Source organism: Mobula hypostoma, chromosome 13, assembly GCF_963921235.1.
Source record: "Mobula hypostoma chromosome 13, sMobHyp1.1, whole genome shotgun sequence".
In the NCBI taxonomy this organism is placed as follows: Eukaryota; Metazoa; Chordata; class Chondrichthyes; order Myliobatiformes; family Myliobatidae; genus Mobula; species Mobula hypostoma.
This window is the reverse complement of record NC_086109.1, coordinates 21,816,254-21,841,674: the sequence shown is the minus strand read 5'-3', so window position 1 is coordinate 21,841,674 and position 25,421 is coordinate 21,816,254. Positions and strand designations below refer to the sequence as shown.

The following is a 25,421-nucleotide window of genomic DNA, read 5'->3' as shown; positions in this document are numbered from 1 at the left end:
AAAGAGAGCATCATAATATATACAGGGACTGACTTTTTGATGCAGTCCAGTTCTATGTGGGCAGAAAGATAGAAGTCCTCCTCTGACCTCCAGCCAGTCCCATTCTAATAATTTTCCAAACTGACTATTTATTTCAGGCATCCGTTAGTCTTGCAAGACCATGGATCTGAACCTGGAAAGTCTTCACTCTCCAAGGTGCAGGCCTGGGCAAGGTTGTATGGAAGACCAGCAGTTGCCCATGCTGCAAGTCTCCCCTCTCCACGACACCAATATTGTCCAAGGGAAGGGCATTAGGACCCATACAGCTTGGCACCAGTGTCATCGCAGAGCAATGTGTGTCTTGCTCAAGGACACAACACATTACCTTGGCTGGGGCTCGAACTCACGACCTTCAGGTTGCTAGTCCAATGCCTTAACCACTTGGGCACGTGCCCACCAAACTGACTATTGATCTTAATTATACAGCTAGAAGTGGAACGCTAGGGTGGTTGTCCTCAGAACAGAGGAAATTGTGAGGAGATCTGATAGAGGTGTTTACAATCACGAAGGATATAGGTAGATAGAGAGAAATTTTTGTTGGGTGGGGAGTTAAGAATTAGAGGGTATTAAATAATGGAGACCAGCAAAAGAATTAAATGTAACATGAATGGAGTTTAGTTGGGCACGATAATGGAGGAAGATTCAATCATCATGTTCAACATGGAGCTGAGAAAGGAACAAGTTAGCAAAGCCTTGGAGAGAGGGACAAGTTGTTACATAGAGGTGTTAGAGGCTTAACAGGATAAATGGCCCTCTTCAGTGCTACCATCATTCTGTGAAATATACTGTAGCTCCTCTCAACAGAATCGCTTCAGGAGCATCAATCTAGATTATTTGTGTTTCAAACTCTTCAGGGGGACTTGAACCCTCAACCTTCTGAGCTAAAGGGAAGTGAGCTGACTGCTGTTCCATGTCTTCTTGCCTCACAGGGTTGATAGGCTGATCTTTGACCTTGTGAGTGGTGCTGGAATAAATGAGGGACAAGACCATTTGAACAAGGCAGATGCAGGCCTATGTTTTGAGGACTGTATGCTGAGTTAAATTGTTGTGGTGATGTGATAAGAGAGAGAGATGGTACCTGGTCTTCAGGGGCCGCTTTCGAACCCAGCATTTCATGCAGTTTTAGTCCATACAACCAGGTATGGATCTCAAAGGAGCAAGCATCAATCAGCAAAGTGTCACGTATTTATTATGACACACAGAAGGCCAAGTTCTCAGAGCAATCCTAACAACATCAGCCTCTCACTTATTTCCCTGTAAATGCTGTCTCTCATAGCTCCATCGTGATTCTCTTGACATTTTAAAAGGATATTTCACAGGAGCTAATTATCTGCTAATAAACATGTTTTTGGGAAGAAACTGGAGCAGCTGATGGAAACTCATGTGGTCATAGGGAGGATTTGCAAACTCCACGCAGGCAGCACCAGAGGTCAGATTTGAACCAAGGCTCACTGGAGATGTGAGACAGCAGCACCATCTGCTGCATCACTGTGTCACCCTTATAAATCCCTAATAAGTGTAAATATTGATTTTTCTTCTCTCTCCCCCACACCTCCTCACAGCACCAAACGATTGAAAGGTCAGTGGTTAATTCCTGCTGCTGTCTGCGCCTTCTCCCTGTGACTATGTGGGTTTCCTCCCACATTCCGCAGATGTGGGTTTACAGTTAGGAAATTGTGGCCATGATACGTTGGCCTGGAAGCATGGTGACACTTGCAAGCAGCACCCCCCACCCCCCCCATCCCGTCCTCAGATTGTGTTGTCTGTTGATGCAAATGATGCGTTTCACTGTATGCTTCAATGTACAATGCTCATCTTTAATCTTTAAATGATCTGTGGCATTCCCACAGACTCCTGAGGGCGTCAGGCCCCATGATGGCTTCAAGTAGAGAAGGAAGGTGTGGGCTGGTGTCATGGATCCCGGCGTAAACCCTTCACAATGGTGGAAGCAGCATGCCCCTTCACAAATTACACTTGCCTGCCCTGTTCCATCTGTAGAATTAACCCTGTTAATCCATTATTCCCTCATTGACCACCTAGAAAGCCCACAGTAGCACAATAGAAGCAAGTCTGAAGGATTGTCTAGCACTCTCCTATGTTTGAGGGGCTCTATTGATGCAGCTTAAATCTTGAGAGCACTGGCTATTGTCGCAGACTCCTGGCGGCCTATTCTTCACACTCGTGACACTAAGCGTCATGGGCTTGGGTGTTTTTAAAGGATTCTCTGGCTCTAACTTCAGTGGGAGATCAAAGTATCTGGGAAGTGGTGTATGTAAATCAACACCGTATTAGGTGTTAATGCACATATCTAATCAGCCAATCTTGTTGCAATAATGCAATGCACAAAGGCACACAAACATGGTCAATAGGTTCAGTTGTTGTTCAGACCAAACATCAGAATGTGGAAGAAAAGTGACCGTGACTGTGGAAAGGTTGTTGGTGCCAGATTTGAGTATCTCAGAAACTGCTGATCTGCGATTTTCACGCACAACAATCTCTGGCGTTTACAGAGAATGGTGCAAATAAAGTGGTCACTTGAATGTATTCTTCGCACGGTTATTTTCCACAAGTGACAATGAGAGTAATGGGTTTGCAATTTTTTAGGGGATTTGCTGGCCCCAACTTCTGTGGGAGATCCAAGGATCCATGCTGAGAAGTAGTGTAAATCTAACAGAAATACACTTTCCTTACAGTTCAATGAAGAAGTACTTTATTTGAAGTGCTCTATTGTGCTCTGTAGCCAAAGAACCAGCATCTATGATTAGGTTATGCAATAGCAGGTGAAATGTTGAGCAAACCTCTTGCAGGATGTGATGTCATTTGAGGGGATGTGGGTGAAAACTGATCCTCCTTCAATATAATAATGTTGGACATCTTATATACATGTTGTTTAAAACCTTACAGGTGATCTCTGACAGTGTCACTGATCCTCAGTACTGTGCTAGAAATGACAGCCAGGCTTTGTGTTCAAATCTTAATACTGAGGTTTGAACCCACAGCCATTAGCCCGAAAGATGAGAATACTGCACCTAACCTAGGCTATTGTAGATAATCTGGTAGTTTAGCATGTGGTTCATGACCATTTAATAAAATTTGAATAAAGCAGCTGTGAAGTTTAGCGGTCCATTGTGAGTCTAGCTTTGTGAACAAGAAACCCTTTGTGTTTTTTTTTGCTTTAAGCTTTTGCTACCTCACTTCAGAATCAGAATCAGGTTTCACAACGCAGGAATATATCTTGAAATTTGCTGTCTTTGCGACAGCAATACAATCCAATACATTATAATAGAAAAGAACATTAATTACAGTAAGTGTGTGTGTATGTATGTGTGTGTGTATATATATATATATATATATATATATATAGTAGGTGGTGCAAAAATAGAAATAAAAAAGTGGGTTCAATATCCATTCATCCATTCAGAAATTTAATGGCAGAGGGGAAGAAGCTGTTCCTGAATCACTGAGTGTGTGCCTTTCGGCTTCTGTATCTCCTACCTGATGGTAGCAATGAGAACAAGGCATGTCCTGACTGCTCCTTGAAGATGTTCTGGATACGGAGCTGACTAATTTTACAACTCTCTGCATCTATTTTGATTCTATGCAGTTGAACCTCACCCCCATACCAAATGGTGATGCAGCCAGTTAGAATACTTTCTGCAGTACAGCTATAGAAATTTGCTCGTGTCTTTGGTGACAAACGAAATCTTTGCAGACTCCTAATAAAATATAGCTGCTGTCGTGCCTTCTTTGTAGCTGCATCGATATTTGGGTCCAGGATAGATCCTCAGCGATCTTGACACCCGGGAACTTGAAATTGCACACTGTTTCGACTTCTGATGAAAATCAAATAAATCTGGAATAAAAGACCTAGAAAAAGCCTGAAACACTCTGCATCTATGAAAAGAGCAAGAGAATTAATGTTTCATGTCTCAATTTCACTAAAACTGAGATAGTAAGAAAATAATTCAGAATTAGATAGCAGAGAGGGTGATGTTGTGACTGTGATCTAAGTCACTGGAGAGATACCTAAGCTGCTGATATAGATGTTTATTTATCACAACAACCAGGCATTCTTTTGGAGATCCTCTTGGTGTAGAGTCTCTCAAACACAAAGTGCATCACGTTTTTATACCCTTAAGATTAAAAGTAACAGTAGGTGATTCAATACAATCTCAAGGGTTACAATGACGTTGTTTACTTCAATATTTTGGGTTGACAATGTTTCCTTTGAATTACATTGGCATATCTGCACTCACATCCTTTGGCAGATGCACAGTAGCAGCTTCACTGCATGGTACAGAATCTGCACTGCAGCAGACAGGAAGGTTCTACAGCAGGTAGTTAAAACTGCCCGTGCATCACCAGCTCCAGCCTCCCTGCCATCAAAGACATATATATACAGAAACGTGCCAGAAAAAGGCAAGCAAGATCATGAACAATCCCACCCACCCTGCTCATCGGGGAGGAGGCTACGTGACGACTACACCAGGACTACTAGACTCAAAAACGGTTACTTTCCCGGCAGAAAGGCTGATCAACACCTCCACCCAGTAACCCACTCCACTACACCCCACCAAAAGGTACTTCTTCATTTCATATCAGAGTCCCTTTATGTACAGACGCTCCTGTGCCTAGAGTCACTTTATGGACATACTTTACAATCAATCTATGTACGTAATCTATATTTATTGTTTTTGTTTTGTGTTGCATCGTATCCAGGGTAACATTTATTTTGTTCCCTTTTACACTTGTGTACTGGAAATGACATTAAGCAATCCTGAATCTTGAATCTCTACAGTGGGAAACACCTGAATGTTCAACCACTTTTGCTGGGACAAAGTATTTCATAATGAATTAATTGATTTCTTGAACTTCCATAATTACCCCCCCCCCACCTTCCCATTCCCCATTCTTGTTTCTCTCTCAAACTTTCTCTTCTTACCTGCCCATCACCTCCCTCTGGTGCTCCTCTCCCCTCACTTTCTTCCATGGTGTTCTGTCCTGTTATCGGGTTCCTTCTTCTCCAGCTCCTTATCTCTTCCAGTAATCAACTTCCCGGCTCTTTACTTCACCTCCCTCTCCTCTCCCAGTTTGACCTGTTACCACCTCCTTGTACTTCTTTCTCACCTCCCCCCACCTTCTCACTCTGACTTCTTTCCCCTTCCTTTCCAGTCCTGATGAAGGGTCTCGGCTCAAAACGTCGACTGTTTATTCCCATCTAGAGATACTGCCTGACCTGCTGAGCTCCTCCAGCACATTAAGACAGCACGGTACAGTACCGGCGATCAGAGTTCAGTCCCTGCCGTTGACTGTTCTCCTCGTGACTGTATGGGTTTCCACCAGGTGCTCTGGTGTCCTCCCGCAGTCCAAAGATGTACCGGTTGGGAGGTTAATTGGTCGTTGTAAATTGTCCCGTGATCAGGCTGGGGTTAAATCAGGGGACTGCTGGGCAGCATGGCTTGAAGGACCAGAAGGGCCTATTCCATGCTGTATCTTAGTAAATAAAAACATAAAATTGTTTGCATTACTCAAATTAATGTTGTTTAGGACTGATTCTGAGTACACAAATATCCAACGACCGATAGATCAACGATACCCCGTCACCAAGTTTGATACGTTAAGTGACAACATCAGTTTGGTCTGCCAGTTTGAACTCAAGTCATAATGGTGCAAACCAGTGTTAACTGATTTGATCGTAGGCCAGTGAACCTAACCTATTATTATGTTGTGTTACACTTGATTGATGCAGTCATGAAAGTCTCACGGTCACTTCATTTTGCAAACCATATCTCCTTACAGCTCAAACACGAGGAATTCTGCAGATGCTGGAAATTCAAGCAGCACACATCAAAGTTGCTGGTGAACGCAGCAGGCCGGGCAGCATCTCTAGGAAGAGGTACAGTTGACATTTCAGGCCGAGACCCTTCGTCAGGACTAACTGAAGGAAGAGCTAGTAAGAGATTTGAAAGTGGGAGGGGGAGGGGGAGATCCAAAATGATAGGAGAAGACAGGAGGGGGAGGGATGGAGCCAAGAGCTGGACAGGTGATTGGCAAAAGGATCCTCTGTGTTTTTCCCCCCTCCCCCTTTTCCTTTTCCCTGGGCCTCCTGTCCCATGATCCTCTCATATCCCTTTTGCCAATCACCTGTCCTGCTCTTGGCTCCATCCCTCCCCCTCCTGTCTTCTCCTATCATTTCGGATCTCCCCCTCCCCCTCCCACTTTCAAATCTCTTACTAGCTCTTCTTTCAGTTAGCCCTGATGAAGGGTCTCGGCCCGAAACGTCGACTGTACCTCTTCCTAGAGATGCTGCCTGGCCTGCTGCATTCACCAGCAACTTTTATGTGTGTTGCTTGAAATTCCAGCATCTGCAGATTTCCTCGTGTTGTGTTTGCAAAGCTGTCCTTTTAACTTCAGACTGATTATTGCTTGCCATTTACATCAGAATTGAAGACTGGCTCTTGCTTGAATTAATATCTGCTATACTCACATAACTCCTGAATATTGTCTAACAGATGGGGCAAATGAATGTTACAGCAAAGTTGAGACCAGGGTTACTGAGGTGAATCGTGTTTTCATTTCTTGTATCCAGTTAATCTAATTAACTGTAGGTTTTGTCAGAGGCTGTGTTTGTTAATCGTATTAAGTTGAAATGGAGCCACAAAAACACACCAAGTCTGTTGGCTCCAGCACTTATTTCCAGCTTCAACTGACACATGTGAGCAGCTTAGGTGGAGCAGGGGATTCCGACAAGTACAGAATAATATTGGCAATGGTTTAATATTGCCACGTGTATCTAGAAACTGTGAAAAGCTTGCCTTGTGTACTATTCACACAGATCAAATCATTACATGGTAAAATGAGCAAGAATAACATTAAACAATAACAATGCAGAATAAAGTGTAAAAGCTGCCAGAAGAGTACAGTTTAGAGAAACAATTAAGTGCAAGATCATAACGAGGTAGATTGATTCTTCAGTTGTTGAGATGGACTCTTGGCCTCACAATTTACCTCGGTATGATCTTACAATTTATCATTTACCTGTATTTCACTTTTACATTTTGCTCTGAATTCTTACTGTTTTACGTGGCCAAGTGGTTAAGGCGTTCGTCTAGTGATCTGAAGGTCGCTAGTTCGAGCCTCAGCTGTGGCAGCGTGTTTGTGTCCTTGAGCAAGGCACTTAACCACACATTGCTCTAGTGTCTGTGTGAAGAGTGGTGCCCCACACAGACTTCCAATCTGTTCCTTGTAAGGCATGAATATGCCCAACGCAGGCCTCTCATGGTCTGAGTCGACATTCCCCGCCCCCCACCTTATACAATGTGTAATAATTTGATCTGTATAAATAGTACATAACATGAGCTTTTCACTTTGACAATAATAAGCCAATACCAATACCAGGAATAAAGTTTGAAGGGGCAGGCTGGATATGAAAGTATGCTGCAGTAGGGCAAGCTTTGTTTTGACTCTGCAAAGCTAATGTACACCTGCTTCAGAAAGGTTTCTATTGTACCATTGTCTAAGAAGGTCTCAGTTACCGGTCTGAATGACTACCACTCAGTAGCACTTCGATTAACAATAAGGGAGTGCTTGGGAGGTTGGTTATGGCGCAAGTCAACTCCTGCCTCAGAGACAACCTGATCTACTTCAGGTTGTCTACTGCCGCAACAGGTCAGCTGCCGATGAGCTTTCTCTGGCTTTGGGTCTCCTGGACAACACGAATTCTTAAATTAGCTTGCTGTTCATTGACTATAGATTGGCGTTAACACAGACAATTCACCCAAATTCATCATTGTGCTTCAAGACCGGGGCCTCAGTAACTCCCCCTGCAACTTGATATTTGACTTCCTCATTGGCAGACCTCAGTCAATTAGGATTGGTAATAACACTTCATCTTCACTGGCCATCAGCGTAGTTGCATCTCTTTAGCCCCTTGCTTTACTCTCTGCATACACGTGAATGCGGATAAACACAGCTCCAATGCCATATCCAAATTCACTAATGGCACCACTTGAGTTGGATGAAACAGATGCTCATGAGTTAGTGTATAAGTGAAATAGGACACCTGGTTAAGTGCTGCTGCAATAGAAACATGCCTATTCAATGCTAGTAAGATTAAACAGCTGGTTATTGATGTCAGCAAGAGGAAGGTGGGTGAACGTACATCAATCTACATTAGAAACCAGCTATGGAGAGAGTCTATAAAGCGCTAGTGTCTTTACATTCCACTAAGGCTTCTTTTACATTCTAAGGAAGCTTGACTTGTCACTAAGCTTCGTAAAGAACATACACAGATGTACTCTTGAAAATATCCTGACTGATTGCATTACAGACTGGGCAATTTGAATGAGCATGACATTTTGATGTTTTAGAAAAAGTAGGGGGGGGAAGTTGAAGAGCTGGGGGAGTTACACTACTAATCAGGGACAATATCACATCTGCAATCAGATGGGACATAAAGGAGAGCTCGTACACTGAGCCTATATGGGTAGAACTCAAAAATGGGAAGGGTACAATCACTGACTGGGTTGTACTACAGACACCAGGACATCGAGGAATAGATATGGAGGAAAGTTAAGGAAGTGTGTATAAACATTATGGTTTGTTGTTATGGGGGACTTCAACTTCTGTAATATAAACAGGGGCCTTCTTAGTGCAGGAGGTTTAGATGGGGTACAATTTGTTAGGTGCATCCAGGAGGGTTTCTTAAATCAATATGTAGATAGTCCAACAAGAGGGGAGGCTGTACCGGACCTGGTGTTATGAGCCTGTACAGGCAGTGAGTGAACAGTTAGGGAACAGTAACCACAGCTCCTTAAGGATAAGATAGTTATGGATGAAGATAAGTATGGGCTTTGTGGGAGAATACTGTATTACAATGGAGCAAGACAATTACATTAGGCATGAACTAGGGAGAGTTAATTGGGATAGCCACATCTGACATATGGAGGGTGTTTAAAGACCAACTGCATAAATTACAGAACAGGTACGTTCCATTAAGAAGGAAGGACAAGGATAGCAAAGTAAGAAAACCTTGGGTGTCAAGAGAGGTGATGTATTTATTTAAGAAGGAAAAAGAAAATGTATCTAAAGCTTAGGAAACTAGAATCAAACAGAGCCCTTGAGGATTATAAAAAAAACCAGAAAAAAATTGAAGAAGAAAATTAGGAAAGCCAGGAAGGGCCAATGAGAAGTCCTTGGCCTTTTAATCCTTGGTAGGATTAAAGCGAAACCCAAGGCATTCTATGCATACATCAAGAGCAAGAAGATAACTAGGAAGGGAGTAGGACCACTCAAGGATAAAGGAAGGACATTTTCTTGAATGCTGAGAATGTGGGTGAGGTCTTTAATGAGCACTTTACAGAAGGACATGGAGGAAAGAGAGATCAGTGCTGGGCATATTAATATGCTAGGGCATTTTGAGGTAAAGGAGGAGGTAGTTTTGGGTCTCTTAAAGAGCATTAAGGTAGATAAGTCCCCAGGGCCTGATGGAATATACCATGATGGTTATTGAGAGAGGCAAGAAAAGAGATTGCTGGGGCCTTGACCAATATCTTCCTGTCCTCTCTAGCCACAGGTGATGTCCCGGAGGACTGGCAAGTAGCTAACATCCTATTATTCAAGAAGTGAACCAAGGATAATCCTGGAAAATAATTTAATCCTTGTTTAATTTATGTTTTTCTTGTGAATGCTGTTTATACGATGCTATGCGCTTGGGATGCCACTACCAGTAAACTTTTCATTGGAACGGTGCATGCACGTACTTGTGCAGATGACAAAGTTGACTTTGACGTAGCAACAAATGGGCTCTGGTTTAGCTAGAGTAGGAGTGGAATGCTGTGCGACCGCATGGTGTTGGGATCAGTGTTCATAGGCTGGCTTGTTCGCAGTTGCAGAGAAACAGCACGGTAGCGTAGTGGTTAGCGCAGTGCTTTACAGTGCCAGCGACCCGGGTTCAATTTCTGCCGCTGCCTGCAAGGAGTTTGTGTGTTCTCCCCGTGACTGCGTGCGTTTTCCCCAGATGCTCCAGTTTCCTCCCACAGTCCAAAGATGTACCAGTTGGTCATTGTAAATTGTCCCGTGATGAGGCTAGGGTTAATTCGGGGGTAGTTGGGCGGTGCAACTTGAAGGGCCTATTCCGCTCTGTATCTCGATAAATAAATAAAGCAGCCTCTTTGGTTTCTCATACTCCCATCATCTACCCCTGCTTCCATCCCCTGTACTGCTTTACCCTTCCTCCACGCACTTTGACAGTGTGCAATTAACTTTTCCAATGGGCACATTTTTGTGACATGGGAGGAAACAGGAGCATCTGGATGAAACCCATGGAGCCACAGGAAGAGCATGCCAATTCCATACAGACCTCACCGGAGGTCAGGATTGAACCAGCTTGTCGGAGCTGTAAAGCATCAGCTCTACCATTGACCCACTGTGTCCCGTAGTGTGTGGAAAAGACCCCAGTGCTACTATTGTGGGGCAGTGGAAGTCTGTTATTCTTAGTTTCTTGGGACATTATATTTTCCACCAGCACCACTAGAAGCTAAAGTAAATGATCTGGTTATTGATCCGCTGCAGTTTTCTGGTCTTTTCATGCCCAAGTTGGCTGTATTTCTACCTTTGCATTAAAATTTCAATGGCTAGTGTTTGACTTACTCGGGATGGAAGAATTTCTGCTCGGTCTAAAAGTCCCATCATATCACCCGACTCTTTGAGTCTTGTACATCCCAGGTAGAAGCAGCCAGATACGAACTAATTACCTGGATATATCCTAACTGACCTTAGATGCTTTGATTTATGATGTGATGGAGAAGGGAGTAAAGTGCGGGCAGTTCTCGAAAACTGCCTGTGGGGAAAGAAAGGGAACTCTCCTTTCAGGTCAATGGAACCGCTCACCTGGACAAAATTCTGCTCTTTTTGATGGGGTTTCTATGTCATTTTACCTTGATTCCCACAAGAAGTTGTTCCGATGACTGGTTGAAATATTAACTTGTCCTTCCCGGAAGTTTGCTTTTGTTGTATCATTGTGTTGGGAATCATCACCCTGTGCACTGGCAATATCAGAACTTAGGTGTGGAGGAAAGACAGAGACTCTGATGTGGAGATGACGATGAGAGTTTATTCAACATAATTCCAAAAGAACATCAGTAGCTTGGTAGAGTGACACTGCGAGAAGTAACATTCCCAAAACTAGGACCCCATGATTAGTGCTAATTGGGCATCTGCTTAAATAATACAAGTGACACGAAATCCCTGAGCCGATCAAAATAATCTTAAGCTTACACAGAAAGCACCAGGAGCACCAGCACCATTACAAAGAGTGAGTTGCTTGAGACAAACACAAGGAACTCTGAAACAATTAATGACTCCCTTTAAACACCAATTAAGCAATTCAGGTGGCTCGAAAAACCTCGAAGCCCAATGCTGTCCAGCAGGTCGGAAGAGCTCATTACCGAAAGGGGTTATGGAACCAAATTGAGTAGTTGAAGTTTAACTCCAGTTCAGCCATGATCTAATCCAATGATGGTCTGACTGAATTAGAAACAAAGGATCTCTTTCTGTCACTATGTTCCTCAAATCCAAGATTGTGGTCCTTTGCTGTGAAGTTTGAAAATATCTTGTTACAAGATTATCCTCAAACCTGGAAGAAGACCTGTCCCCACATAAAGTTGACCTGCTTATTTATAGCCCCCAGTGCCTCTGAGCAAAACTCCCAAATGACTGTCACTTAGGGAGACAGAAACCATCTAAGAGTCAGCTAAACTTGCTGGGTAGATTGGCATATGGGTTAGATTATTGTTCCCTCTCCGTTTTCATGCTAATCACTCTCACACTCTCCCTCAGGCCCTATCAGCAGTATCCTGGTGAACAGGTATGGAAGTCGGCCAGTGGTGCTACTGGGTGGACTGCTGGCGAGCTTGGGCATGATCATCGCTTTCTTTTGCAACAGTATTGTGGAGCTTTACTTCTGCATTGGAGTAATTGGAGGTAAGTGCTGAATAATTGTATCTTGTACCTTGTAGTCCATGTTTGAATGTGGAAATGGTGTGTGAGTGTTCATGTAAAAACAGGGAATACTGCCAATATAATTACATTGCCTGGTTATCATTCTATTGCTGTTTACTGAGAGTCTTGTGTTAAGTACCAGAGTAATATTTAACCACAATAGTCCCTGCATCCATATTGCAAATCAGATTTAACTTCCGCTCTACTTTCATTTGGTGTGAGCACTTCTGTTTGTGGTTGGGGCGGGGATGTTAGTAATGCGGTGGAGTTGTTTTCAATAAGAGGATCCTTCCAGTCAGAGTCTGATATTGCCAGTGACACTGCAAATTGGCAAGGCTGGTGGATAAGAGAGGGGCACTTTGTTATCCCCACAGTGACTGTCCCTCTCTTTTGCACACATTTCTATATTGTATTCTATATTAGCTTCACTCCTGGCCTGTGCTTTCCCACTTGGCCTTTGCCCCATCTCCCTGCCATCACCTCACACATACCCTGTCACTTTTATTCTCCCCTATTGACTCTCAAGCGTGTGTGCACACACTCACACCTCTCCTCTGTCCGTTTCCTGTACTCTTTCCTGTGGCTCTGTCTGGCCTTGTCTTGCTGGATTCAGTTCACATATTTATCAGAATTCAATGCATCTGAATCAGAATCAGGTTTATTATCACTGATATATTCGTGGAATTTCTTGTTTTGTGGTAGCAGTACAACAAAATACTATATGTTACAATAAGAAATATGAAGGGTGATTGATGAGTTCGTGGCCTAAGGTAGAAGGAGTCAATTTTAGAAAACCTAGCACATTTATTTTTCAATATAGTCCCCTCCTACATTTACACACTTAGTCCAGCGGTCGTGGAGCATACGGATCTTGGACCTCCAGAAAGTGTCCACAGGTGGGTGATTGATAAGTTCGTGGCCTATAGTAGAAGGAAATGAGTTATACAGTTCTCATTACATGCACATGCAGTTCAACTCTTCGAGTGATTATACGGAAAGTTTGAAGTTAATAACTCATCTCCTTCAACCGTAGGCAACGAACTTATCAATCACCCCTGATGAGTTATTAACTTCAAACTTTCTGCATAATCACTCAAAGAGAAATGAGATAGAAATCTGAAATTAGGGATTTCAACATTCATCCTCTCGGGGTGTAGACCAGCTAGCTAGAGTGTGAGATACTGTTTGGCTCATTTACATTTAGCCTCGTGTTGGCCATGGAGGAGGTTGAGGGCAGACAGGTCGCTGAGAGAATGGGGAGCACATTAAAATGGCTCACAACTAAGAGACAGTCAGCCATGGTGGACAGGACGCAAGTGTTCGGCAAAGAGGCCACCTAGCTGTGAAGAGTTACAGAGATGGGGTTGGAGAAAGAGTAGAGTACTACAGAACCACAGGAGGATTTAAAAGCAATGAAGAGGGCTGGAGATGAGCATTAGGCTGCAGTGTGGACATTAATAAATAGTGCAGACAGGGAAGATTTCCTGAAGAATTCCTTCCCCCCTGCCCACCCTGATTTTAGAAATTTGTGTATTTACTTAATGTAATGCTCAACACTGATACTTTAAAACAAATATTTTCCAGGTCTCGGACTTGCATTCAACTTGCAACCAGCACTGACCATTATTGGGAAGTACTTCTACAAGAAACGTCCTCTGGCTAATGGGCTAGCCATGGCTGGCAGCCCGGTGGTCCTCAGCACCCTGGCACCTCTCAACCAATACCTTTATGACAATTACTCGTGGAAAGGAGGCTTCCTGATCCTGGGTGGGATCCTGCTGAACTGCTGTGTGGCCGGTTCACTCATGCGCCCCATTGGCCTCCCGGCGACCAACACCCCGAAAGTATCTGGGAGCGTCAAACAAGAAGAGGGAGTAAATTCTGACCTTCTGAAAAAAGAGCCAGAACCAAAGCTCAGTGTCTTCCAAACCATCAACAAGTACCTGGATCTGTCGTTGTTTAAGCACAGGGGTTTCCTGATCTACTTGTCCGGCAATGTCATCATGTTTTTCGGTCTGTTTGCCCCTCTGGTATTCTTATCTTCCTATGCCAAAAACATGGGCATTGATGAGTATAAAGCAGCTTTCCTGCTCTCCATCCTGGCCTTTGTGGACATGTTTGCCCGGCCATCCATGGGATTTGTAGCCAACACCAAGTGGGTGAGACCAAAGGTCCAGTACTTCTTCTCTTTCTCTGTGCTGTACAATGGTATCTGCCACGTCTTGATGCCCTTGGCGACTGACTACACCGGTCTGGTCATATACACCATCTTCTTCGGTTTTGCCTTCGGCATGCTGAGCGCCGTCCTGTTCGAGACGTTGATGGACCTGGTGGGGGCACAGAGGTTCTCCAGTGCAGTGGGGCTGGTCACCATTGTAGAGTGCTGCCCTGTGCTATTAGGACCTCCTGTTCTAGGTAAGCTGGGTTGGGAATGGGGCTAGATGCTGTGGGGGGAGTTATAGGTCATGACCTTACGGAATGGTATAAAGCGCATTGTCTATTACCTCCTTGGCAAAGCATTCTGATTGGTCACACTCTTCTGTTTCTTACCTATGGTAAAAGCATCCGTTAGTCTTGCGAGACCATGGATCTGCGCCTGGAAAATCTTCACTCTCCAGGGCGCAGGCCTGGGCAAGGTTGTGTGGAAAACCGGCAGTTGCCCATGCTGCACGACACTGATGTTGTCCAAGGGAAGGGCATTAGGACCCATACAGCTTGGTACCAGTGTCGTTGCAGAGCAATGTGTGATTAAGTGCCTTGCTCAAGGACACAACACGTTGCCTCGGCTGGGGCTTGAACTCACGACCTTCAGGTTGCTAGTCCAGTGCCTTAACCACTTGACCACGTGCCCAGAATCTGCTTACCTATGACGCAGAAAATTTGTCTTTTATTATATATTCGATTCTTTTTGGAGAGTCACAGTTGAAACTCTCCAAAAGCCCCAGAACAAAACAGCTTAAAGGAATATATTCTCATATTGCCTCTGGATTTTGCCAATTACCTTAAATCTGTCTCGACAGATTCTTGGCCCTGATATTGTTGATGTAAATAAAATCTTCCCTATATCTGCCCTGTTCTGAGAACAATGCCAGCTTCTGCAGTTCCCTCAAATAAGAGAGGAAACTGTTGAAAGTTATTTTGCAGCAGCCCAGCCTGAAATGAAAAGCAGTCAATTCACATTTGGACAAGTGTCAAAGGAATGGTCATTATAATGGGGTGGTCTTGGGAGAGAGGTGGCGTCCATACAGAGTAGAGTGTGGACGGGAACTGTGCAGTGGGTGGACGGATTGCAGAGAGATTCAACTGTAAATTTGGAGAGGATGGATGATGAGTAGGTTGGGGGCTAGGACATTTGGCAACAGGGAGATTGAGGATGGAGGGAGAATGGGAAACTACACTGGGAAATAGGATGAAGTGATGATTTTGGGCAGCTTTGTGCAAAGTTAAAAAAAAGATTCTGCAGATGCTGGAAATCCAGGGTAGCACACACAGAATGCTGGGAGAACTCAGCAGCTCAGGCAGCATGAGTTCATACGTTCTCCTTGTCACGGCCTGGGTTTCCCCTGGCTGCTCTGGTGTCCTCCCACAGTCCAAAGATGTACCGGTTGGCAGATTAATTGATCATTGTAAATTGTCCCCTGATTAAGCTAGGATTAAATCAGGGGATGCTGTGCAGCGTGGCTTGTAGTGGGTAAGGGCCTATTCTGAGCAGTGTCTCGTAAAAAAAAACGTCTGTGGATAGAAATAAAGAGTAGATGTTTTGGGCTGAGACCCTTCATCAGGACAGGAAAGGTAGGGGGAAGAAGCCAGAATAAGAAGGTGTGGTGGGGGAAGGAGTACAAGCTGGAAGATGATAGGCAAAGCCAGGTGAGGGGAAAGTAGGTGCGTGGGGGAGAGGGGATGAAGTTCTGAATTTTTCTGTTGTTTGCATGATTTGTTTTTTTCAACTCTTTCTCTGTGCACTGGGGGTTGGTCTTTTTTTAAATGGCTTCTTTCGGGTTTCTTGCGACTGCCTGTTAGGCAAACAAATCTCAAGGTTGTACAATGTATACGTTTGTTGATAATAAATGCACTCTGAATCTTTGAGAATGTTGGGGAGGGAGATACAATAGGGTGGGGTATTTGACTATGTTGGGATGGTACTATGGATCAGACTTGCACTGTGAGTTGACGTGGGCTACAGGTAGAATGTACAATGATAGAGCTGTCTTTGTATTGCAGGAAAGCTGAAGGACACGTATGATGCCTTTCACTACGTGTACATAGCCTGTGGAGTGGTTTTGATCGTCGCGAGCATCTACCTGTTCATTGGCAATGCAGTGAATTACTGGCTGCTGGAGAAAGAGAGGCAAGAGGAAGAGCGGAAGTCAAAACATGAAGCAACAATTGACCTGAATGAGACCAAACTGGACATTTTAAACGCAAGCCCAGCTTTCCAAGATGCAGGTGGAGATTCGGACACAGTTATTTGAGGGTGGGAAGCATTCTGTTTGTTTTTTTACAATTTGATTACCTTGGAGTCCTGCCAGTTTTCACCGCACCCCCCACACTCTTTCACACCTGGGCTTCTGGAGTGATTGCTGGCAAGTTAAAGTTAGCGAATATTTATTATTGGGGCATAATCACCAGTAATCTCCTTCCCCACCCTTCTTCACTTCTCCCCCTTCTTGTCAACAGTTCTTCTCATCCTAGGATGCCAAGCTCCTCATACTGGAGTCTCCAGGAATTAAAGATATATTTCCTGTACTCAATTCAGAACAATCTTGGGAGTCAAAGACAAAAATGACTGCAGAATTAGAACAATTTTATGTGATTGTAGACATGTAAAAAATGGCCGTGTTGTAAAGATAAAAGATTAGCTTTATTTATCACATCTACATCGAAATGTACGGTGAAAAGTGCCATTTGCGTCAACAACTAACGCAGTTCAAGGATGAGCTGCAGACCGACCACAAGTGGCTCCATGATGGGTGATCAAGAGGTTGTGTGTTGAAATCTGTCATATTGTATCTGGCATCCTTAGGGAGAATGAAATGGAGGGCGTGTAATGATGTGACAAAGGTGCTGATCCAGCTAACTTGTCCTTAATAACTTGGGCATTACCACGTAATTGATCCCATAAGGCTTTGAGAACTTTGAGAGACACAACAACCAGGCCGATTTGATGATGGGGTGGAAGGAGGGGGAGCATTGATATCAAGGAAGTAGCGCTCTTTTTAAAGTCCTTCCACCCGAGCTCTACTTAGCATCTAGAAATTAACCTAAATACTATGCTACTATGTTGCACTCATAGTCTTGTTTTACCATTCATCCCTTGCCTCTAGAGTTGTGGATATTTCGAAATGTGAGGCAGGTTCCACTTACTGGCTCATATATTGTGTGAGCTGGCAGCCTTGTCCAAAAGTCCACTATTTCCCGGGAATAGAGCCACCTCCTAAATACCTAACGTGGGCTCTGTGTTAGAACTTCAACCTGGCCCTCTCTGGCATTAGCAGTGCTGGGATTTTTCCCATCCTGTCTCTCCCCGTGTAAGGGTGGGTCAATATTAAACCAACCTTAGCACCAGGAACATTTACATTAATAATTACTAGAATCTCAAGCCAAATGCATGCCTCCCTCTCATCACTGGAACCTGCCTGTTCAGGCTATTGGTTGAGAATGTGGAAAATGCTGCAGGTTGTGTCTGAAAATAAGTCTTTGGACATGTTTAATATTAAATCAGTGTGCCTGAAAATTAATCTTTGGACATGTTTAATATCAAACCAGTGTGTCCGGAAATTTTAACAGAGGGTTCAGCCAGAGTCCAAGGCTGAAGAGAGAGTTCAACCTGTCCTGGGCCTTGAATCTGTCGGAGTCCAAGGGCATGAATTGGAACCAGATTTCAGGCTGGTGTGGGAAAAGATGAGGAACACTAGTGTAGAGAAGCTGGTGTGAAGTCTTGGACAGCCTCCTTTTCTTGTTAAGTAATGATGCTCTTCTTTAAATGTTAAAACATTCACTTCATTGGATCATGGAATCACAAAACGATTGAACTTTATGAGCGTGGATATTTTTTCCAAAGTTTACTCACTGATTATCTGTAGGACTTTATTCTTTGTTCTGGCTGGATATGCAGTTGAAGCCCCGGGATTTTTAGGTCACTGCCAAGAACACTATGTTGCATGGAATTTATGAAGAATCCATGGAACAGGTTTAGCTCAAACAACCTATGTTGGTGTTTGTGCTTCCACTCGACCTAGCCCAACTTCAAACTTACCAGCATATCCTTCAATTCATTCCTCCCTTGCTTTCTTAGCTGAGTTTTCCCATATATACATATATGCTTTTGTTACCATCTTCTGCCTGCAGCATTAAGTTCTGACCATACTCTGGATAAAGAAATCTCTTCTGAGTTCACTATTTGGTTTGATAGAGTCCAGCCTTGATTTTGATGTCTCGCACAGTAAAAAAAAGACACATCTCCATATCTATTTTAGTATGGATTTGTTGGGCTGAATGGCCTCCTGTGCCTTAATACATTACTTCATGAGTGCAACCCCTGTTGGAATTGTGAAGACGAAGGGTTTATCAGCTCTCTTCTAAGAAAACAGTCTTTCTTGATAGAAATAGCCATCCAATTATGTTAGTGAGATTTTTGTAAATAGTGGCACTTCTGCAATTATTCTCTATCCTTTTGTGTAATAAGGAGATCAAAGTACTTCCATTTGCCATCCATTCAAGCTTCCACATATTTAATATAATAATAGCATTATAGAGCTGTACAGAACAGAAACAGCCACCTCAGACCACCAGTTCAATGCTCTCTCTTTTATCCATTGCACTAATCCCATTTGTCCGCATTAGGACTGTGTCGTTTTACACCTTGCCTATTTAAGTGCCTGCCTAAATGTTGTTTAAGTGGAGTGATTTTATCTAATTCCACCACCTCCTGTGATAAAGAATTCCAGATTTCAATCACGCTCACTTTCTCCTCAAATCCTCTTTAAAATTCTTTCCTCTCGCCTTAAACTTAGATTAGATTATGAGAACACTCAGTCCTCTTTTATTGTCATTTAGAAATTTATACATGCATTAAGAAATGATACAATGTTTCTCCGGAGTGATATCACAGAAAACAAGACAGACCAAAGACTAACACTGACAGAACCACATAATTATAACATATAGTTACAGCAGTGCAAAGCAATACCATAATTTGATAAAGAACAGACCACAGACACAGTAAAAAAAAGTCTCAAAGTCCCCGAGTCGATCGACTCCCAAGTCCCTCGTAGCAGGCGGCAAAAGGGAGAAACTTCCTGCCATAAACCTCCAGGCACCGTCAACTTGCCGATGCCTTGGAAGCAGCCGACCCCAGCCATCCATCCATCCAAAAACTCCGAGCTTCCGAGCAGCCTCTCCGATACAGCCTCCCAAGTGCCATCCTCTGCTGAGCGCCTTCGACCTCTCCCTGGCCACTGAAACACGCAAAGCCGAGGATTTCGAGGCCTTCAGCTCCGGAGATTCCGGTTACCACACAGTAGCAGCGGTAGCAAAGCAGACATTTCAGAAGTTTTCCAGATGTTCCGCTGTGCTCTCACGTCTGTCTCCATCAAATCAGGATTGTGCACTTATGCCGTCTTGGTTTTAATAACCCTGTCTTGGGAAAATGATTCTTAATATCCGTCCCTTATAATTGTATAAACCGCTATCTAGTTATTCCTTAGCCTCTTTCCCTCCTGGGTTACCCAATCCCTCCATAAAACTAAAGTCTTCCAATTCAAGCAATGTCTTGGTGAATCTCTGTTTTTGTAATTATTTTCCTCTGGAGGTGAATTGCACCATTGATGGTAAGCCTATCATCATCATTGCTCAACCTTAACTGGGTTGTAGGTAGTGAGCTGCCTCCTAGAACCTCCACTGCCTCTGGCAAAGGTGCTCCACAGTAGTTCAGCAGCAAGTTCCAGGATTTCAGCCAGTGAGGACCGGGAGCAGCTGTTCTATTTTGTCAGTGTTGTTTGTACCTTGGAGTGGAATTTGTATCTCTCCTTGTCTTCTTATTACTGAAAGTTGCACATTTCAGGAGTGCTGTCACAGAAGCATTTTATGAAAGTCCCAACAACTACTGACGTTAGAAATCCAAAATAAAAAGTGAAGATGCTGGAGTAACACACGCAAAATGCAGGAGGAACACAGCAGATCAGGCAGCATTAGTGGAAAGGAATAAAGAGCTGACGTTTCGGGCCGAAGCAACCTCACTCTGAAACATCGGCTCATTATTCTTTGCCATAGATGCTGCCTGACTTGCTGACTTCCATCAGCATTTTGTGTGTGTTACAATGGACTTACAAATCTCTTGTGTTTAGAAAATGGTGGAAATGTTCAGCAGGTTAGACTGCAGCTGAGGGAAAAGAAATCAATTTAATGTTTTCAGTGGAATGTCCTTCATTGGAACTGGGACGGTAAGAAAAGAAGTCCAATAAGCTGCAGAGATGGTAGGGTGGTGTGGGGGGGGGGGCGGCAGAGAGGGGGGAGTCTCGTAGGGTAAAATCAGGGTGACCAGCAGAATAAGACACAAGCAGAATTATCAGGTCAGTGAGTGGTTGGCAGCAGCTGGAGAGTGAGAATGTAGGGAAAAGAATGTGCAAGCTGTTAAACTCCGAGCAGGAGGATGTGCCTGGCAGGTCATGCTGGGCATGTTTTCCACTCCTAGAAGGGGAGAAGGAACAAACAGGCTGAGATCAATATCTGACGAGTGGCTTCCTTACAGTGAAGTTGCACTTTATATTTAATACATGCTGTAGCTATGGTATGTTAAGTGGTGGAGGCTATGAATAGTTAAGATGTAGATCAAGTGGGCTGCTCTGTCCTGGATAGTTTTGAGTTCTTGGTGGTTAATGTTGCACCTTCCAGTCAAATCTGTTGTCCTTTTGCCTTGTGCCTTGTAGGTAATAGGAATGCTTTGTCTCAGGGCTCTCAGCCCCTCCTTCTCTATTGTCTTACCCCTTTACTGCTAGGATTTGTGCCGTTTCAGACTTTATTATCTAAGGTTTTTCTTAACCTTGTTGTACACTAGAGTAGAAGTATTTGTCGTTATGCCCAATGACACCAGAAACTCAACCCTACCCACACTCCATCCCATTATTTATGTCACATTCCGTGCTTCTGTTATTTGTATCCCATATCTCCTGTTTTTAAAAATGATCTCGGCTCTATGGCATTTCTTTCTGTGTGCCAAAGCTTTTACAACGGTTTTCCATTTCTCTGTGCGATGTTTGGCTCCATGTGTTGGGAGGTCAGTGTATCTGCACGTCTTGAAGCTGTGATTGGTCCAGTAACCTGGTGCTCTGAATGGTTTGACATCATAGATAGATCATTGGTTTGGCTGGCCTGATGCTTTAGTGAGGAATGTGAATTCTCTACCTCATTTTCTCAAACACAAAGCCAGAAGCCACTGCTTTGGTATTTCAGAGGCGCAGTTTCTATATTCAGTGTGAGCTATTGTTACGGGTTCATTGAACGTTTTGTCCAATATTTCAATTTGTAAAAATCAAAATGAAGATTATATTTTCGTCTTCGCCTTCATGTAACATGAGTTGAATGTGAAATAAACAATGTGATGTTGAACTTGTTGGTACTCTGTGCAGATCCATGCATGCTGTTCAAAGGAAAAATATTAAGTGTGTAAGTCAGTAATTATAATTGCAAAGGCTTAAAAAGTTTTGACAAAACTAGCAAATGTTAATAACATTTCCTAATACCCCCTCGAGGTTAAATAGAGACATTGTTTCAACTTGTTTGTCATGAAATTGCTGATGTTGGGACACAGATAACCCTCGTAAGAAGAACAAAGGAATATTCTCTTTGCTACTAATGGCGCCTCCCCGCCTATTTTTCCACTGCAGAGAATTTGTCTACAACAGCTCACCAACCCCTTCTCTTTTCCTCTCTTTTCTTTCCACTTTTTCTCCTTCACTTTCTTATCCTCTGCCTTTCATCACCAGCACCATTCTTGTCCAGAGTTACACAGAGACAACCCATTTTGTGCCTTACATCCATGGGACCATACTGAGCGTAATTTCTGCAACAGGGCCTGTTTTCACATACACTGGCCATTAGCTTGATACTTCACCTCCAGGAGCACAGGCAATGAGGAACCAGCCACAAATAGGTAAGCGTTTGAAGTCTGTAAATACTTGAAAATGGAATTATGAGTTCCAGGAGTTTCTCCTCTCCTGCCTTTTGTTATCTTCAGCCTGAATTGATATCTTTTGTCCCACGTTTTCCGATTTCCTTCTCCCAATTCCACCCTGGCCCAACTTTGTCCAGCCTAAGACTACTGCCAGGATCCCAAGCTTCAATTTCTTTAAAGCAGCACTGTGACTAAATTACTGCACGTGTATTCAGAGGACTGACTTAAATGTATTATCCGTCAGAGCGGATGGGCAATTTAAATTCAGCCTGTTAAATAAATCTGTGTCTGGAATAAAAAAAATCTCAGAGATGACTAGACTGTTTTTAAAAGTCTGACCAGTGTACTAATGCTCTTGAAAGATGGAAGTCTGCTGACCTGGCCTGGTTTGGTTAATGTCCGACTCCAGATCTATCTCCAGCTGTTAACCGCTTCTGAAATGAATTGGTAAACCTCTTACTTCAGAAGTCATTTAGAATGGGCAATGTTTGTCCATGAATGAATGAGAAAAAAACCCACCTGATAACCAAAATTGGATGTGGCTGGGTTAACATTCCTCATTCCTGTCCAGAATGCAGATCTTTGGGCTGATGTTAATCGGCACAAATTGAACCTGGAATATGTTACAGTTATCTGCTACTATTTTAGTGTTCGCTATATTTTAGAAGGACCTCACATTCTGCTTCTGAAATCCTGACAGGCTGTGGTAAATGGCTCTGTAAGCCAACGATGGCAAGCAATTGACAGTAGACTGGAGCCCTGAATTCATACCAGCTCAAGCTCTGCTCTCCCTCATTGTGAGCCTGTTGAAAGGGATTTGCCAATGGCACAAGTTAACTTCTCATTAGAACATCTATTGAGTTAATCTCTTAGCTCCAACTGGTGGCAGCAGAGAGAATAAATGTTACTGTAATGAGCTCTTTGGGCCTGTACCAGAAGCCGGAGAGGGTTGGGTACCAAGGTTTTTAGAGCACCTGAACTGAGGTCTCATTAGGACAACAAGCTGTTTACAGTTTCCCTGTGTTGTGCATTACATGCATTTAGAATTATATTTTATTTACTTATCTATGATAATATTTTGGTTCATGTGAGGTATTTGATGTGTTTTGTGCGTGCACTGAGGTCCAGAGGAATGTTGTTTCGTTTGGTTGTATGTCTGTGCACCTCCAGGAGGTCCACAACCTTGTAGGGATCGGAGGCTCGTGTCTCTCAGTAACCTGGAGAGCTATGTTGGCTGGAGTCAAGACCTTGTCCTTCGGCTCTTGGTAGGGTCACCTATGCCAAACAGGTCAAAGTGTAGAAGCCAGACTAAGAGTGGTCCATGGGTCCTCCAGCTTCAGGGGTTCAGCTCAGTGTTAGCAACCCTGACTGGTAAAACAAAACTGTTCGGAAACAGCAATGAAGAATCCTTCTATATCTGAGTGCAGTGGTATTCTTGAGTCTCTACCCGGGACTTGCCTGACTGACGGGAGTGAAAACTGAACTGCTGACACGATGAAGGAAGTCCTGAACACCCCAAGTGATGGAGGACCTTCATTGCTGCCCATTCAATAAAAGAAGAGTGAAGATCAAATGTCAATTAATATCTGAAAGTCATTGGAAAAGTCTCTCCTCTCACTGAGTGGCACTTCTCCGCCCCCTTATTTAGGGAGAGGCAGAGCCTGTGGTATGTCGAATTGTCAGGTGAGTGATTAGTTTTTGTGGGTGTGGTGTGCTGATGCTTTTTTTGCTGAAGTAAGTAGGGAGGGAGAGGGCTTGCTGCCACTTGTGCATGGGAGGGGGAGAAGGGGACTTTGGGGCTCTAATGTTTTTACTGTCACTCATTCTTTGCGGTACCTTTCTGTTGTTGTGAATGTCTACGATGAACAAGAATTTCAGGTTGTCTGTTGCATGAAAGATAAAGTTGGTAATTATGTTTCAATAGAATAATAATCTGGTCAAACTCCAACCGCCAAACTGAATAAAAGCGGGCACTTCTGGAAGGATGTTTTGGACTTTGACAAGTTAAATAAGGAAGGCAGTTGACATTAGCTGAAAATTCTTAGGTCCTGAGGATCAAATTCAAAATGGAGTTCATTATCATATGCACAAGTACATACAGTATGTACACAGGTAGAATGAAAAGCTTACTTGTAACAGCATCACAGACACATACTTCATGTAAACAGCATTCACAGAAGTTAAATGGAGGGCTATGAGGGAGGGAAAGGTTAGGTTAAAAAGTCGTCACAACATTGTGGGCCAAAGGGCATTTACTGTGTTGTAGTACTCTATGTTCTAAACATAATGCAACTTTAACTAGAAAGGACACAACTAGAACAAACAAAAACTCCTTTGTAGTGCAAGGTGATTAAACTATTCATAGTTTTGCTGTACTGAGGTAGTGATGAAGGTTGTCCCAGTTTATTCAAGAACCAAACTGTTGAAAGGGAGTAGCCGTTCTTGAACCTAGTGTCGTGAGACCTCAGGTTTCTGTACTTCCTGCCTAATGGTAGCAGCGGGAAGATGACATGGTCCCCATAGTTTTTTTTAAGTGTGTCGTATCAGACGTTCAGCCATTTGTGAAAGGAAAATCATGTCTGACAAATCTCACAGAATTTTTTGAGGATGTAACTAGTAGAGTGGATAGGGGAGAACCAGTGGATGTGGTAACACTCACAACACGCTGGAGGAACTCAGCAGGTCGGGCAGCACCCGTGGAAAAGATTGGTCGACGTTTCGGGCCGGAACCCTTCGTCAGGACTGTAGAGGGAAGGGGCAGTGGATGAGGTATATTTGGATTTTCAAAAGGCTTTTGACAAGGTCCCACACAGGAGATTAGTGTGCAAACTTAAAGCACATGTTATTGGGTATATGGTATTGATGTAGATAGAGAATTGGTTGGCAGACAGGAAGCAAAGAGTGGGAATAAACGGGACCTTTTCAGAATGGCAGGCAGTGACTAGTGGGGTACTGCAAGGGTCAGTGCTGGGACCCCAGTTGTTTACAATATATATTAATGACCTAAATGAGGGAATTAAATGCAGCATCTCCAAGTTTGCGGATGACACGAAGCTGGGCAGCAGTGTTAGCAGTGAGGAGGATGCTAAGAGGATGCAGGGTGACTTGGATAGGTTAGGTGAGTGGGCAAATTCATAGCAGATGCAATTTAATGTGGATAAATGTGAGGTTATCCACTTTGGTGGCAAGAACAGGAAAACAGATTATTATC

At 43.5% G+C, this 25,421-nt stretch overlaps 1 protein-coding gene across 6 annotated transcripts in view; it reads left to right on the top strand.

The window, feature by feature from the left end:
* The window catches only part of LOC134355480 (monocarboxylate transporter 1-like), a 75,237-nt gene extending 51,320 nt beyond the window's left edge, over nt 1–23,917 (top strand). For 5 of the 6 annotated variants that reach the window (XM_063065421.1, XM_063065417.1, XM_063065420.1 and 2 more), the window contains exons 3-5: nt 11,878–12,021; nt 13,624–14,454; nt 16,261–23,917. In XM_063065421.1, coding sequence (XP_062921491.1) covers nt 11,878–12,021; nt 13,624–14,454; nt 16,261–16,511 — 1,226 coding nt within the window. In that variant the 3' untranslated portion in view covers nt 16,512–23,917. The remainder of the gene's footprint in view (nt 1–11,877; nt 12,022–13,623; nt 14,455–16,260) is intronic. The other variant, XM_063065416.1, reaches the window with a different exon arrangement.
* The last annotated feature ends 1,504 nt before the right edge of the window (nt 23,918–25,421 follow it).